Below are 18,112 nucleotides of genomic sequence, written 5' to 3'. Positions count from 1 at the left end.
CCCAGTCAGACATAAAAGCATGTTTGGAGAGAAACTGGTGACAGGTGTCCTTAAACACGACCCAACAGCTCAGGCTTTACTATAACTGACGCCTTCCTCCACTTCTCTTCTAACGAGGTGAAATTAAGTCGGATTAAAGAGTTAATGAAACCACATGACCTTGTTGGATAATCCCTTGAAAGTGACCAAAACATTCTTTTCCAGACTAAATTAAATTAGTTTTATATTCACCTGCACCAGTGAGTCCACATACTGACACACACTCCTCCCTCTCAAAACTCTTAAACCGGTCCTGCAACTTTTTTTTTTTTTACTTCCTCCGTTGTGTTGTGCATGCCTTTGAGACACATTTTCTAGATCTGATCTAACCATGTTTCTCACGCAAGGAAATCCGAGTCTATAAGAGCCGCGGTGCAGCCAGGAACCAGTTCTACAGTGCAGACGGATCCAGCAGATGAACATCATGGGTAAAACTACACTCGTTTATTGTTTTCACCTATAAATCTGTTTCTATGCTGCTGCTGCTGCACACAAACCAAAGTCTGCACAGATTTTGCTATAGAAGTTGGTAGCAAATTAACTTTTCTAAAACTATAATATTGCAGCTGCTGCTGCTGCTTTGACATACAAACCAAAGTGTTTTTTTTTTTTTGAGCCATTTAATTTCACAAATATAGTAAACAAATAGAAAGTAAGTAAGTAAGTATAACTAGTTTATTTGTTTTTTGTTTAAATTAAATGTCAAACGCAGCTAAAACCTATACACACACTTTTATCAGGAGCCAATCACCTCAATTTCAGGGTTTTTATCAGGGTATTTTTTTCTTTCACAATTTAGGACTAATTACTATTTATTAACTATAATATCATTGCTGCTGCTGCTGCTGCTGCTGCTTTGACACTCAAAGTTCAGCATTTAGCATTGCGTAGCTGATTGGTATCTTATTTGCAGATGTCAGGGCTTGTTTTTGTCTTAAAAAAAAATGCTACTTGTTGTTTCTCACTGGGCTCTAAAATATTATGAAAACACAAAATGGCACAACCTTCTAAGAAGTTGTAACAAATGGTTTTATCATTTATTAATGCTTTTACATCAGTTGTAAACTTTACATCGTAACAGCCTTGGTGTTTCAGGTTGTTTGTAAAGCTGGTGTTTATCCTCCTTCAGCATGTGGAGCGAAATTATTCATTAATTCAAGGTTCAAAGTAGAATTGTTTTTTATCATTCTTTCATCATTATATATAATACTCTCTATGCTCTTTTTTATTTTACTAATATTAAATTTACAATTGCTGCATGATGAATTGTAAAAACATTTCACTACATTTTGTGAATGACATTTGATTCTGGAGAATTGATTGTTTATTAGAAATGTTCAGCTCCTTATGCTTTATTAAGGACTTCTTAACATTTATAACTGCAGACCTTTTGGCTGATCTGTAGAATTATTATAAAGTTGAAGCAATCAATTTTTAATAGGTCAACACCTCAGTGTGTTCAATACTTTGGTTTGTGATCAAATGTCTGAAAAGCTAATGACATTTCAGCCTCAGCTGTACTTTGTGCTTACTGCTAATTAGCAAATGCTATCATGCTAATACTCCAAACTAAGATAGTAAACATGCTAAATACTATGCGTGCTATGTTAGCAGCATGTTAGCATTGTCACTGTTAGCATGCTGACGTTAGCATTATCAAAGCATCCCTGTATCTAGAAGTACAGCCTTACAGAGCTGTTAGCATGGCCGTTAGCTTCAAATCTTTTATAAAGGGTGATTTATTAGAAAGTAGTATTAAAAGGTACCTTCCTTAATAACAAATGCTTTATTTTAACATACATCTTGTACTGTGTGTGTGTGTGTGTGTGTGACAGCTCAGAAGACTGTTCTGATCGTGTTCGCCCACCAGAGTTCGGGTTCATTTAATGCGGCGGCGCGTGACATAGCAGTGCAGGAGCTGACAGAGCAGGGCTACAAGGTCGTCGTGTCCGACCTGTACGCCATGAACTTCAAAGCCAGCGCCACACAGGACGACATCATCGGTGAGCTCTCTTACTCCCTCTCTGTTAACAAATGTGTTATTCAGTGAGCAGAAAAATAGATACGTCAGGATTTCAGAACCTGGAGAGACAGATTCAAGTTTTCACGACATCAAAATAAGTTTTGACAACATAGGTTGTTTATGCATGTTTAACGACACAGGTTGACACAGGTTGACACAGGTTGACACAGGTTGGCACAGGTTGGCACAGGTTGGCACAGGTTTTGGACCCAAACGCAGACACAGAGATGGTACTGGTGAGTTGGTGAGGTTTATTGCACAAACGGTGAAACTTACAGGCGGTGTGGAGTGAGCAGTCCCAAAAAACACAAAAATCCAAAACTCAAAGAGGTGATAAATCCACATAAGAAACACTGAAACACTAGAAACACACAAAAAACCAACAGTAACAAAATCCACAATCAACTGGCAACAACTGAAACTGGTGGGGGGAGAAACTAATTACACACAGGTGACACGACTCAGACAATCAGAAACAAACACAGGAAGTAAAACATGACAAGAAACACTAGGAGCAGACTAACTACAAACTAAAACAGGAAGTAAAGCTAACTAAAACACACAAGGAACTATGTCACAAATGAAACGTAACACAGACGACATAAGAGACTTTCTGACAAAACCAACAAAAGCAAAGAACACACAGAGTAAAACAAATCTAGAAACACTGATAACAAGGAAATCTTGATGAATAAACAAATGACCAAAGTAACACACACTACAGAGAAGAGCAAACAGAAGGGCAGGGAATGAACACAGAAAACAAATACAAAACACACCCAACCAATCCAAACTCGTGACAGAGTGTTTACTATGTTACGTAAGTCACGTGACCTTTGCACATGACATAAAACACGTGGCTAACTTGAAACGGTTGCAGTTTGGTTCGGTTTGGGCAACAAAAACTACGTGGTTAGGAAAACACTGTGGTGTGGATTGTGTAAGTCATGTGACAGAAGTTAATAACATCATTTAAGTTAAAACTCAACATTTACGTTTCACATGGAACTCGAACGGTATTCTCCTGAGTGAAAGTCCAGGATTTCCCCCATCCAACCTCCCATCTCTACTCACGGCGATGACGACACCGCGGCGCTATGAAACATTCTTTTCATGCCAGGGCGTTTATTTTTTTTGCTGCGTCGCAGAATGCACATCCTCCAGCTTGGCGATCTTCCGCGCACACTGAGGTCAAAGTTCAACATCATTCAACACAGCGCAAATCATATCTTATCTAAAACTGTTGTACGGCCACTTGAGGGCGCTGCCACAATAATACTTACTATATTTATTGCTTTCATTTTTATGTAAAGGCTCTGTAATTTCCTAAAACAGCTGCTCACTGCAGTTCTTAGAAAAAGTTACTCAAACATAAGTAAATGATGCATTTGTTGGGGACTATTTTCAGCAGCGAATGAATCTACATGTGATGCTCTGGTGAGTATTTGAGGCAGCAGGACGGTGTATGAGGGACTGAGTCAGAATAAGAAGGACCATATCAGCCAGTGCAGCAGTGAGGCTCACTGATGTGCTTTAATAATTTCTGGACAACAAAGGAGGAAGAGGAGACATCAGGCTGTGAGACACACAGGACTTGTTAGCAGATACATATTCAGTGTTGGTCTTTTTATGAGATTAGTTATAGATAAATATAGAATATCACCAGAGTTGTGTTTAGGTTCTGTGTGTTGTGTGCAGGCGACCTGAACAAGCCAGAGCTTTTCCAGTATGGAGACGAGACGATGCGCGCCTGGCAGGAGGGCCGCCTCACTGACGACATCGTAGCCGAGCAGCGCAAAGTAGAAGAGGCCGAGTTAATCATCTTCCAGGTCAGAGGTCACTCACATCAGATTGGTCACCAAAGTCCATTCAGTTCCTACAGAGCTGAGGGACAGTTGTTATCCAGACATTTCAGAGAGCCTAAGTCCCCTCCCTTTACGTCGGACCACCATGGGACCTTATTTTGGAAAACATATGTTTTGTCGTCAACTGCGAGAGACGGCTGATTTTTTTTTTTATCCCGTTTGAATTGTGATCTGAATTACACATAGACGTTTGTCACTTTAAAAATACTTTTGCAAGTCAAGAAAGTCGCAGCTTGTCGTAAAACTGTCAATATAAGACTGTGAAAATACGTAATTACAAGGACCACAAACCCAAAAATATGTGACGTCATGTATAAATACGATTTTAGGATGCCTTCTTCTAATTCCAGAGAGGATAGATTCAAATTTGCTTTTCTTGGCTAAACCTATAGGATTACATGTGAAATTCATGTGGTTTTTCTGTCAATTTAAATCAATCAATCAATTGGGTTATTTTCATTCTGCCATAAAATAAAATATTCATAACACACACATGCATAAATAAGGGTTGGAAACATAAAACACATTTAAGTGAGTATGAGATGTGTACAAGTGAAGGCAAATAAAGAAGCTAAAATAAAATAAAACAATAAAAGCATAAACATAAGTGTTGTGTGTCTCTTCTTGCAGTTTCCTGTGTACTGGTTCAGCGTTCCTGCCATCCTGAAGGGCTGGATAGACCGGGTTCTGACACAAGGCTTCGCGTTCTCCCTGAAAAACATGTACAGTAACGGTATATTCAAGGTCAGTCTCTCTAAATAAATGTCTTTAACCAGCACAAAACAATTTATTAAATAGCATTTATTTTGCATTTATAGGCAGTATATTAGATTTAATCAACAGTTTATAACACATTAAAGTTGATATTAGTATTGTGTTCATGTTTATTACCGTAGAGTATCTCCCTGCAAATATGTCTTCTTATATCTTCTCCTGTAAAGAAATGCTTTATATTATTGCACCTCTATTTTTACCATATTAGAATGTAGTAGCAGCCTCTATTTATGGGTGTCCACAGGATTATTATTATTATTATAAAAGACATTAATAAACACTTAAATCTGCTGTTGTTTATTTTATTAAAATGTATACCGGTAGTTATCAAATGTTGTTTATTAACGCTAAATAGGAGCACTTAAAGTAAAATTGTGAGAAATGTGAGATTAATTAAAACTCCTTTCTCCATTTTAACGACATGATATCCTGCAGGCAACCGCTCCACAAAGGCAAAACCGCAGTAAATAGCCTACATATTTGGTCAAAGTTGAATTATAAAGTGTATCTGACCTTCTGACATCTGTTTTAAAGTATGTCATAGTCCTGTAAAAACTGCTTTTAGAATTTAGAAGCAAGTAAGTCCAAAAACACAACATCTGTGTATCACGGCATTCTGGCTGTGCAACAGTTTTGTTCCACTGGTTCCTCTCATCATGTTGGATAACAGGTGTCTTTTTGTGTTTCCTTGAAGGATAAGAAAGCAATGTTGTCCTTCACTACTGGAGCAGCACAGTCGATGTTCAAGCCTGACGGGATCAACGGAGACATCAACGTCACGCTGTGGCCTCTGCAGGTGAGCGACACATGTGCATCATAGCAAACACAACACCATCATTACTATTAATCATTTATTTATAGAGCACTTTTCAAGAAGGATAGACCACGGAATACACCGATCAGCCATAACATTATGACCACTGATAGGTGAAGGGAATAACACTGATTATTTCATCACCATGGCCCACAATATAGTGCGATACAATACAAAAAAACACTAACAGCCTCTGACCTGATGACCTAAGACTACAGGTGGGAGGATGAAGCTGTATGAAGTCAGCGATGTAAGGAGGAGTTTGTCCGTGGGAGGCTTTAAAAGTCAGAATCAGAATTTTTCAATTAATTTTTAACTGGTAGTAAAAGTATAATCAGGAAAAAGTAAGACTTAAAGTATTAAAAAGAAAGGTACTCAATGCAGGAAAAACATCCTTGTGACTGTTGTTCTATATTCATATATATATTACTCATGCAATAATGTAAAAGCAGGATTTTACTGTTACTTTTTTCATTACGGATTGATCCACTAATTATTTTCTCCATAAATCGATTGTAAACATTCTGTAAATAGTGAGAAAGGTTGTCAATTACCCAGAGTCCAAAGTGTCTCTGTCTAAACCTCAAAATAATTTTTAAACATATATTAAATTAATCAAAAGGAAAAGCAGCAAATCTTCACATTTGTGAAGCTGAAATGTTTTTACATGAAAAATTGTAAATTTACATCAAAACGTCATATTATTTAAACTCTTCATATGTTTTGTGTGCAAAAATCTTACTTTGTAAAGTAATCGAAGCTGTCAGATAAATGTAGTGAAGTCAAAAACACAATATCTCCCTCTGAGATGTGGTGAAGTAGAAGAAGGAAGTGGTGTGAACATAAAATACTCAAGTAGAGTACAAATACGTCTAATTTGTACTTAAATACAGTACTTGAGTAAATGTACTCAGTTACTGTCCACCACTGCCTGTCGCCATCTTTACACCATCTAATGAAGGCAAAACGCTGTAGAAATAATGATTCTGTGTTGGTGGACGGTTGTTAACGTGTCTCTCTCTGGTTCATTTGTGTTTCTTTCAGAACGGCACTCTGCACTTCTGTGGATTTCAGGTTCTTGCTCCTCAGATATTCTGGAGTCCGGCTCACTCCCCCCTATCGGCGAGAACCGCAATGCTGGACGGGTGGCGAGCACGATTGAAAGGACTGTTGGCAGAAAACCCTTTGAGCTTCGCCCGCACTGAGCTCTTTGACCTCAGCTTCCAGGGCGGGTTTGCGCTGCGGCCCGAGGTGAAGGAGGAGCAAGAGTCGCAGCCCTATGGCCTCACCACAGGACACCATCTGGGGAAGCCGCTGCCGCCTGACAACCAGATCAAAGCTCCCCCGTCCGATGAAAGTGCCTAACCAGACGGGAAACCTTCTCTTCGCTAATGAACCTTTAAACTCATCCATATATGTAACAAGGTCACTTTAATAACAAAATACAGGATTTTATTAATACTTTGTTTACTGAAGCTGAAATAAAAGTATTTATAACAATGACTTCAACTTATTTTGATTTAGATGCAACAAAATATTTTTCATTTGCAAACCAAACTGAGACTAAAGCTGTGTGTGCAAGTTGTGTAAAGTACATTTATTCAAGCACCTAAATACTTTTATAGGCACCTAAGTACTTTTAAGTATGATATTCAAGTACATTTTTGCTTATAATACTTGTGTACTTTTACTTCAGTCATATTTTTGCATGGTATTACACAGGAATCTGACTACTTCGACCACTAGAAGAAGTACTTTCCTATAGTTCTGTGTATTCTGTACACATGACATGTATTGTTCTCCCTGCTTTGTTGCTTGTCCTGAAGTTTTCCTTCTCAAGGTTTTTCCTTCCTTCCTTCCTTAATTTGAACCGAAGGTCTAAGGGTAGAGAGTGTTTCTACAGATTGCAAAGAGCTATGAGGCAAATTTATTGGCTTTGTAAATTAAATTGACATCAGAAGTGCTCAAATGACATTTAAACAATTAGTCAAAATCAGCAACAGTTCTGATAATCAAAGGATCTTTTTTTCAGGCATGTAGCAATGAAAAATACATAAGCAACAGTTTCTGGTTTCAGCTTCTCCAACGTGACCATTTGATGCTTCTATGTTTAAATTTAAAGAAACCATATATACAAATATTTAAAACTGGAATACATACTGGGCCTCCTCCTACCACGTTCTGTGCAACGTTTATACCCTGTCAAGTTCCCATTAAATCCAAATCCGCTTTATTGCCAAGTACATCTACACCTACAAGGAATGTGCTTTTGGTGCATAACAACAAACATAGAAAATATGAGAATCATAGAGCAAGTACTGCAGGTCAAGAATAATAAATATATAAAATTGACAATAAGATATGAAGTATCTCACAAAAGTGAGTACACCCCTCACATTTTTGTAAATATTGGATTATATCTTTTCATGTGGCTGAAGAAAGGACACTTTGCTACAGTGTAAAGTAGTGAGTGTGCAGCTTGTATAACAGTGAAAATTTGCTGTCCCCTCAAAATAACACATCACACAGCCATTAATGTCTAAACCGCTGGCAACAAAAGTGAGTCTCTATTCATTAAACTTACACAAAATTTCCAGCTAAACTGAGGCTTTTTGATGACCCTTTTCTCTCTCTCTCTCTCTCTCTCTCTCTCTCTCTCTCTCTCTCTCTCGCCTGTCATTCACAGGTCTCGTGCAGAGTTTTGTGTGCATGCCGTGCTGCTGACAACTGCATGCAGGTCGCGGTTCCTCTTGGGTCTATTTAAAGTAAAACGATAAAATATTCTTGGTGTGGTTCATCAATGGTGATAAATTATCCGAAAGTCCCGCGAGGTGCGGACAACTCGGCACAACACCAGTGAAGCTGGGGCTCCGTCTCTTCAGCAAGTTTCCTCCACTGCCACTTCAAACCTACACGCTACGCCTACACATGCGCACTGACGACCCAGGGTTAGGGTTACAATTTTGATTACGATTTATTCACGTACTTTAAAAAGCATTTATTGAAAGTTTTATTCATTTTACATGTTTATTTACAGCATTAAATATTGAAATTTACATGTACATTTATTCATTTTTAGCTGACGCTTTTATCCAAAGCGATTTTTAATTGCTATATATGTCAGAGGTTGCACGCCTCTGGAGCAACGAGGGGTTAAGTGTCTTGTTCAGGGACACATTGGTGTCTCACAGTGGATTTGAACCCATAATATTGTAAGAGGCTGTATATTAACTCATTGGGAGAAAACTGTTAGTTCTTTGTAAGATGAGATCCTCATTTAAAACGTGATCCTCGTTTCACTGCGTAGCTTTGACTGTGAGATTGACAGTCGAATCAGGCGAAGCATCAAATCTTCAACTATTCGGGGTCAGCCCTACAATAAAGGTCTTCAAACCAGAGCCCTTTAAAGTGATAGTCATCCCCCTTCACTCCAATGGACCAGTTTTTCACAGCAATGGCGGATCATGGAGCGTCTGAATAGTTCCAGGAAGTTAGCATCAAGCTGCAATACAAAATGATATTTGGGATGCACGTTTAAAAGGTAAGACTTGTAAAAAATGAAATTATATATTATTAGCACAACTGAATCAAGTTAACGTGCATTAAAGCATGTTAGTGGATTTCCCCCACTAAATTAGAAGATTTAGGGACATTAACGGTTAACTTATTAACAAACAAATTATGATACTGGCATTGGATAAAGTTAGCAACACATAATATAAACAGGGTCAGCCTATTCATTTATTTTAAAATACGTATTTTTTTTGGGGGGGGAGTAAGTGGAGTGAAATAACTTCTCTCAGTGTCTGCATCCCATTCTTTCTTCCCTTCTTAGCTTATGAGCTGATTTTCGACACAACAATTCAGGTTTATTTTCAACTTTTCTTGGATAACCATGACCTGGCTGTGTGAACAGCTGTGTAGGTTTGTCTAACCCCTTCTCTTGGTCTCCCTCCCTCAGTGCAAGAATCACAGGGGGTTCGGTGGAGCCTGAAGATGATCTGCAGTGATGTTTTTAAAAAACCAAACATAAGGCCAGTGAGTGATGTGTTCTTTCTTGTTGAAAAAGTACCTCACATATTTTTTGTATCATATTTTTATTCTTTAGTGATTGTAAGGTTGCTCCTGTTGACCTGAGTCAACCATTTTTTCCTCCTCTCCATGTCAGCTGGGAAACCAAACATTCGTTCTCCTTTTCATCTCCACACAGCACAATAAACCATGCTGTAGACTATTGTAAGACAGTACACAGGCACACACCACTTAACATGCTGTTTTCTGAGTTTATTGGAGATTTATTACATTAATACATGACAACCATTAATAGTCACCTGTCTGTTCTACCTGAAGTCATAAAGATTACATTACAATTAGCCATGGGATTACTAAAAGGAATGTTAGAAAGGTAAATCTGATTATGAACGTGTTTTCAAGAGGAACACACTTTCCAATGTAAGGTTAGCCAAAAAATGTCCACAAGGTACAGTAGGTGATTGTAGCTGTTATTGTCAAAAATATATGTGCTACTTTAAAAAAAAATAAAAAAATAGTAATGTATCTACATACACGTGTCAGTGTGCTGTACAAATATTGTAAATCAATGCATTTACTGTATAAATGACCAAAAATCGCTTTAAATTTAAACTTCTGCAGTCTCTGCAAGACAAGGCAACGTTTGCCTTAGTTGATTTTGTATTTTAGTGGTGCTAATTCCCAAACAAATTTACAATAAAATAAATGACCCAAACAGTTATTTTTATTTTTCATTGAATGATCAGACAAATAATCTGCATATTAATACATAATAATGAAAGTAACGGTTGGTTGCAGCAGCCTTTAACAATGTCACGCTACTGTTGGATTTGGTCATGTTTATGTTCCTCAAGGAGCAGGTAGCACCAAACATGACAAAACAGGGAACTATCTTAACAGGTTGCCATATAAAACGCACAGATCCACTGTGAATGTTGAACAATTTGAACAATAAAACGTCAAACCGCTTTAAATCAGATAAATCAATGCGTTTGGTTTTAATAAAGTAAATAAAAAAAGGTCAGCTCGTCCCGTTTTTGTCCCGTCGCGCACCCCTCCTCTGCGCGGCGGAATGGAACAGTCCTGGAGTGACGTCACCGCCTGGGCAGGCTGATAGTGAAGGGGAGATTGTTGTTTTGCTGAAGGTTTTGGTTGGTTTGGAGCTGCGGCGTCGTGAGAAACACTAATTTAACACTTACAAGTTAAAGTAGAGCTTAAAGAAAGATATTTTCGCCCTTTTAATTAACCCTGAGTCGTTTTCATAACCCGCAGCATCGAGCGAAAAGAGCCCGGAAACATGAAATGGATGTTCAAAGAGGATCACTCCTTGGGTAAGGGAGGTGTTTTTAATGGTGGAGTGATGGAAAAAAAGAATATGTCCACGCAGATTTGCTTCAGAAATTAAATGTTTGTTTGTTTTTTTATTTGAGTCCAGGAGTAAATAAATTAGGGTTTAATGTCACTTCAAAATATGTGTGATACACCGACTGGCCTGCCCTTCAGGCTTTTGTTAGCTAGAGAAAGGAGGCTTTGTTTTTAAGCTAGCTGACATACATGTTAAATATCGATGTTAAATATTAATGTCAGCTCATGTAAAAGCTGTTAAGTTGGTCTCTTACTTTACTTTGATCTGTTGGATGGGTGTAGATAAAGAAATCATCGTGTCTTTGTTCTATATTACCACCCAATGACGACGACCTGTTTTCAGTGGGGATGGTGGATATTGACACAATAAGCTGCTAAGCCTCAGTTCTACTTTGAGTTACAGTAAATAAAGCTGATATGTGTTTGTTCATGTGGCTAAACATGATGTTTTTCTTTATCTCCACCTGCTATAAACTGGAGGCCTGAGAGGCGTCACCAGGATGAGGAAAAATAAAGTTGCTGGCAGAATAATTGCAGGCCTGCAGGCTGGTTTTACCATCTTTTAAGTGTTTTATATTATTTATTCTGTGGCTTCAAACTACGATTCGTATCAGTAAACATACCAAGTGTTTACACCAAAGTGACAAATGGCCTGACAAGTTGTCAGAGGCCAAATTGAGTCTTTTTAAACAGCCAAAAGGAACATTTATTTATGAATAAACCTGAGACACAGTAGAAAGCACACCGCTCTTCACATTTATGAATTTTAAACCAAAATATCTGGTGGTTAAACATGTAAAATCACTTATTAATTCACAACCTGAATTAACTTACTGTTGACAGGCTAGCTGATGGTAGCAACTAGTGCTAAAACGAGTCTTTAATGATCTCACATTACATTTAGTTTACATTGATTGATCACAGTTTAAATTAATTAAGAATTAAAATCTTCTTTAAGGATTAGAGCGCTTTTAAACATTAAAAGTGTTGAATAAACGAGACAGTTGGCTTTGCTCCACCACAGTGTTATTGTTTTGTGTCACTGTTAAAACTACATTACCCATAATCCATTCTGCTTCTTGTGTAGAAAAAAAAAAAGGGGCTATCCCAGTTTCATACTGCATGCTAACTGTATAAAGTATTCACAAGACTGCAACCACTTACTTTTCTCTACACATCTGGCGATCATTTTTTTTCAATCAGTCGATTAATAGTGAAAAATGCTCGTCACAATTTTCCCGGAGCTCAAGGTGACGTCTTCATATACCTTGTTTTATCCAACCTGCTGTCCAAAAGCCAAATATAGTCAATTTACATAAATCCACAAATGTTTAACATTTTCCATTGATAAATTACTTAAATTATTGGCAATTCTTGTAATGTCAATTAGCTAATCGTATTTTCTTTATCAAATAATCAGTTGATATCTTATTTTAATCATTTATTTATGCTTTCAATTTAAATAAAACTCATGTGTCTTCTATCAGTTTGTCTCTCTGTTTGGGTTCAGCACAGATGTATCTGCGCTAGTGTTTGTGTTTTAATTCAGTGAAGGTAGAAGTAATTTCATTTTCATAAGTAACAGTAATTTCCCAGTAACTGTAACTGATAACATTTATTTCGCAATTATATTGCGTAATTTATGTGTTACTAGTTACACACAACAGTGCCCACCTGTCATTCAAGGCCACATCCTTTAATAGTTAGGGGTTGTATCGAGATCTAGTGTGTTTCCCTTTACATAAATAACGACACGAAAATTTGTGCAGAAACATTCACCAAGAAATTAAGGGTTTATTCTCATAATTTTAAAATCTCGTTTTGTCTCGTGAGTTGAGTGTCCCATCACACACCTGTTAATTAAGCAAACTTTAAGCCCTAATATAATTTATACGGGGGAGTTATATATAGATTCATCCCCTGTACTGGGGAAATTAGCTTTAGAGACCAGAACCGTGTTTAGTGGCAGGCTGTGTTTATTTCTGCATTGACTCACTCATGGAGCCTCAAGTGGCCATCTGAGGAACTGCAGTGGCTTCGGTTTTTCAGCCACGCTTTGTTAGTAACGCATAGAAGAAAGAAACTAAACACAAAGAATAGATGTTGATATGATTTTTATCAATTGGTAGCGATTCCGTTTCTTGTCAGCAAATAATGGTTGATAATGGTTTCCGTGTAGAGGCAGCCGGTACGATAATAATTACACGTATCACACAGTTGATGTGGTGATGTTTTATTCATGGTTAAACGTTGCACACTCGTCTTTTAGTGGCTGGATTGGCGGGTGTTGTGGATTCAGCTGGTCTCAGTGTGTCTTAATCTACAGCAGCTGCCTGCGAGTGTCCCACCTCAGCCGTCACCTATCGATCGCTGTCCATCACTGGTTGCCCCTCGCGCCAGTACAGAAGAGGAAGTGCAAAGAAGCGTGTGCTTCATGTTGTCAGGTGCAAAACAATCGCATAATTAACACAAATTTTGTCTTTCAGAACATCGATGCGTAGAATCAGCCAAAATCCGCAACAAGTACCCTGATAGGGTCCCGGTGAGTAAAACTTCTGAGATGCTGCAGCTGATTTACGTCAGTTTTGTGATGTGTTGGCTGTAATCGTGTCTGCGACGTGTGTGTGTGTGTGTGTGTGTTATCAGGTGATTGTGGAGAAGGTGTCTGGATCACAGATTGTGGACATCGACAAGAGGAAGTATCTGGTCCCCTCCGACATCACAGTGGCTCAGTTCATGTGGATCATCAGGAAACGCATCCAGCTGCCCTCAGAGAAGGCTATCTTCCTGTTTGTGGATAAGACGGTGCCTCAGTCCAGGTCAGGGCCGGGACACGGGAGGGGGTTTCGTCATGTCACAGGGTCCAGATGCCTAAACAAAAACTTACATGATTTGTAAACATGTATGTGAACCCACAAGCGGCCAATCGACAGATAATTAATTACCAACTATTTTGATCATTTTCAAGCATAAAATAGCAACAACACAAAAAAAAAAAACAGTTCTTAAAAGGTACAGTTTGCTGCTTCTTTGGTCGTATTAAACAAGCAATGTGTCTTGCGGTGTGAGAAATAATGATTTTTCACAATTGTCTGACATTTTATACTCAAAAGATCATTAAATCTATTGATCAAAAGTAGGGCTGGGCACGTTAACACGTTATCGCTTTAATTAATTAACGGCGACAATTATTTTATTGCACTTGTGGGAGAAGTAAGACAGCGCTCCGCGAGTAGCCTAAACGGCAGGCGTTCTGTTGTTGCCTATATAACTTAAGTTAAAATAATAGGCTACATAACTTTACCTGATTTGGCCTTCATCTAGTTTTGCTCTAGTGAAGATCTGGCTGTTACATCTTTGTTCGTTTCCTTTTTAAACAGTCCGTGGTGCAAAAAATGTTATTTAATCATGAGCTTTTCTCTCTAACGCCTGGCGCACACTAGAGGATTTTCACATTTTCCACAGATTCATTCATCGGCTGTTGCGGGTTTCTGATCGGAGGCTGCTTTTAGAAATTGGGGAGCCTCCGATCCACTTGGTGACGTTAAGATTATGTCTGTAAACCACACTACAGGATGATAATCGGTTTGGACCAGCCTCGGCTCGTGAACGCCCTGGAAAATGCCGAGAGGGCGAATCGGACCCAAAATCAGCCCGTTTATCCTCTAGTGTTCGCTACGCATAAACTAACACCAGATTAAAATATCTTGCTCTGTTTTTAAACTGTATAATTTGATCTGTAGTTTAAAGTGTAAATATCAGTCAGGTGTGTGTTTGAAAAGTCTGGTTCATTAAAAACCAGGTTCTTTGACGAGTTTGAAAGATTAAGCTATTGTACTTTATAAAACATTATTGCTCATATTAGCTGCACAAAATGATTATCACCATGTTAAACCTCCTCTATCATAAAATGTTTTCGATTTAATCTGCTGATAATGTTCTATATTGATTAATTATTATTGAAAACACTGAGCACAAAGTGACGTTTTCAGTTTGTCCAAACAACTGCCCAAAACCCAAATATATTATATTTACTATCATATATGACAAAGAAAAGCTGTTAATCTGCAAATTTAAGAAGCTTGAACCAGCAAATTGTTGGAATTTTTGCTTGAAGAAAAATAATAATAATGTATAATTTCCTTTTGGAATGATTAATCGATTGATCGTTGGAGCTCTAAAATGACTCCAGATCAAACAGCGGGACTGAGGAAGTAACTTCGTTTGTTTGTGCCTGTAATTGGCTCTGTAACGATCTGCCGTCCCGACAGTCCAGCGTCCGTCATGGTCATTTAGGGTAGTTGAGATAAAACTACAGTCAAATCACATTTATGGCTTTTTATCAACAGGATGTCTTGTTGCAGTTGTCGATGGATAAAGTGGCTCTTTTTAATTTCCCGTGCGGCTCCTTATGTTTGTATTGCCTGTGCGCCTTATTTTTAATTTTTTTTTAAGGTAAAACCTGCTCATATTTGAAAGAAAATAAGTTGATCAAAAGGAGTAAGAAAGGTTTTTTTTGTTTGTTTTGACTGAGAAGACGCTTGTAAAAAAGTAACTAGAGATTGATATGGAAAACACCTCCCAACATAAGAGTTAATGTTTTGTTAGTGCTGCATATTCTGAGCAGGAGCTGCACCCAACACTCCTCCCCGACCAGACAGACATTACTCAGCACTTTCAGCCTGTTTATTTAGCCCCGTCACAGAACAAGTCGGTCAGTTAAAGAAAACAGCTGAGAATTATCAGGTTTTTGTCAAATTCAAGTCACCGTTTCATGCTGAACGACATTCTACTCACGTTCTACCTCTTATAACCTCACTAACCTGTCTTATGGAGATCAGAAATGTGTCAGAAAGTAAGACATCCAGTATATTTTACATTTGAGGGGATGATTCAGATGTAAAAACGTGCAGTGTTCGATTTGAATACTTTCAATTCATCATCTTCTAATCTCATTGCGCTCTTCTTCAGACCGTACTCTTTTTAATATCATTTACTGAGACCTGATGATTCCCACAGTGAGTGAGCACAAAACCCCCTTTTTAAATGCTGCATTGAAGAGCAGGAACAAGATGATACAGAATATATATATGCTATAGGCTGTTCAGTCTGAACAAAATGTTACTGCTCTTTATCTTTATAATATTTATAGTTATTAGTTAGTTATTCTGGTCTGAACGGACTGAATTTGTTGCAGCTTTTCTGGAAAAAAAGTTGGTTGAATTTGTCATCATGGAGAAATTATTATTCTTTAAGATCCCACTCATATTTATTTAAAAAATCGTCAAGATTTAGAGAAGACGATTTTATTTAGGTAAATATGAGCAGTTTGTTAACATTCCTGTAGGGCTGCAACTAACGATTATTTTCATCTTGATTAATCAATTAGTTGTTGTCTATAAAATGTCATAAAATTAGAAAAAATATGCCCAAGAAGACGTCCACGAATGTCTTTTTGTCCACAACCCAAAGAAATGAATTTACCTGTGAAGAAACCAGAATATCTTTACATTTACAAACAAGATGATACAGAATATAATCAGATAATAATCTAATCTACGACGTAGCCGCAAGAACTGTGATTGGTTAGCTTGACAGCATCATATATCCAAGCTATTTTTTATTTTTTTTTAACTGTCACAATCCCCTCGAAATGACTTGTGTCACTATCAGAATTTGATCCCTTCTATTGATCACATTTGAAAAGTGTAGAAGAGCCACACAATTACGGTTTTACCTCTGTGGTTACCCGATCTGTGCCGCCTGTCCGATCGGGGTCGGGCCCCCTTCACCCCTCATGAGTTTGCGTCCCTGATCCATAAGCTAACGTTTTAATATCAGAAAGACACCAACGTCGACCTTGTTCAGCATTTCAACATTGACCGCTTGTTAAAGCTGCCTGTTGAAATAAAGACACGCGTTGTGACCGTTCTAGTGCTTTGCATTATGGGACACAATACGCACGATCAAGACTGATCCCAATACTGAAGTTTTCTTTCCGAGTCTGTACAAGATGCGGCTATTTTTGGCGCGCTGCGTACTAAATATATAGGCTGATACTTAGCTAACATGTCAGTCCGTCTCTCAAACACTGTCTGACTTCCTGTCTGTGGCTCTCAGCTCCGAGCCAATTGGTTCCTACTGAAGACGTAGATCTTTTTAAAAAAACACCTCACAAATATATAGTTAAAAATGTTTTTTTAAAGGCTCAGTAATTTCCTTTAAACAGCTGCTCACTCTAGTTTTCATTAAACAAACAGGAGGGAATAGTGCATTTATTGGGGACTATTGTCAGCCGCGGATGAATCTACATGTGGTGTCTGTTTTTATTTTACTTGTGTTTTATTATGTACCAGATACAGCTAAAAACTAACGCCAGGAATCCACCGACTCGATAATAACGCTGCGTCCTCACTCCCGTTTCAGCATCACCATGGGGCAGCTGTACGAGAAGGAGAAGGACGAGGACGGCTTTTTATACGTGGCTTACAGCGGGGAGAACACCTTTGGTTTTTAAAACAAGAAGCCGCCCGTCGTGACCGGCCTTACCTGGCGGCGCCGCAAAGCCACACTGACGCCCACCCACATCTAATCACAGCCCTCGCCCGGCCCCTGGAGACACCGCGGGAAGCCCCAGAGAGATACAGTGACATGAACGTTACAGGAAGATGGACTGACGGCTCACCTGACGGGATAAACATTAATGAGTGCACCGGTGTGTTTGTTCTGGCCCATGTTGCACCAGTTCTCTAAAGATTCATAGATTAAGTTGTGTATAGTGTGTTACATTTCTATTATTATTATTATTATTGTTTGTTTGTTTGTTGTGATTTAAGTTTTCTTATCTTTTTTTTTTAATTTTATTTAGGAGGAACATTGATTTGTTTTCTCCACATTTTAAATGATATTGCGTGAATGAGTTTTGCTTTTACTTGATGCTTTTCCTCTTTGAAGACGATATTTAAAAGAACTTTTAATTTAATTATTTCAATTGAATTAGGATGACCTAACCAATAAAATGATTAAAATGAATCCTGGTCGTTTGTTTATTTCAGCTCTATATTTAATGTACATTTGGGTTTGATAAGTTTCAATATGTGAAATTTTACAGAAAACAGCTGATTTGTTGCTTTCCCAGTTTACTGTGGAACAACTTTACTGGCAGCGGCAGAAAAAAACTAAGCACATTTACAAAAGAAC

General features: G+C 38.1%; 2 protein-coding genes across 2 annotated transcripts; both read left to right on the top strand.

Moving 5' to 3' along the window:
* Positions 1–386: 386 nt before the first annotated feature.
* On the top strand, positions 387–7,018 carry nqo1 (NAD(P)H dehydrogenase, quinone 1). The gene is made up of 6 exons (XM_046032964.1): positions 387–467; positions 1,875–2,042; positions 3,761–3,891; positions 4,558–4,671; positions 5,396–5,497; positions 6,560–7,018. Exons 1-6 carry the CDS (start codon positions 455–457, stop codon positions 6,878–6,880), a joined length of 849 nt encoding a protein of 282 aa, XP_045888920.1. The 5' UTR covers positions 387–454; the 3' UTR covers positions 6,881–7,018.
* Positions 7,019–10,660: 3,642 nt separating this feature from the next.
* On the top strand, positions 10,661–17,579 carry LOC123959075 (gamma-aminobutyric acid receptor-associated protein-like 2). Its single transcript, XM_046032934.1, has 4 exons — positions 10,661–10,878; positions 13,399–13,454; positions 13,559–13,731; positions 17,339–17,579. Exons 1-4 carry the CDS (start codon positions 10,845–10,847, stop codon positions 17,427–17,429), a joined length of 354 nt encoding a protein of 117 aa, XP_045888890.1. The 5' UTR covers positions 10,661–10,844; the 3' UTR covers positions 17,430–17,579.
* Positions 17,580–18,112: the final 533 nt, after the last annotated feature.

The sequence above is a fragment of the Micropterus dolomieu genome, linkage group LG20, assembly GCF_021292245.1.
Source record: "Micropterus dolomieu isolate WLL.071019.BEF.003 ecotype Adirondacks linkage group LG20, ASM2129224v1, whole genome shotgun sequence".
In the NCBI taxonomy this organism is placed as follows: Eukaryota; Metazoa; Chordata; class Actinopteri; order Centrarchiformes; family Centrarchidae; genus Micropterus; species Micropterus dolomieu.
The sequence above is the reverse complement of the archived record's forward strand: the minus strand, read 5'-3'. Positions and strand labels throughout refer to the sequence as shown.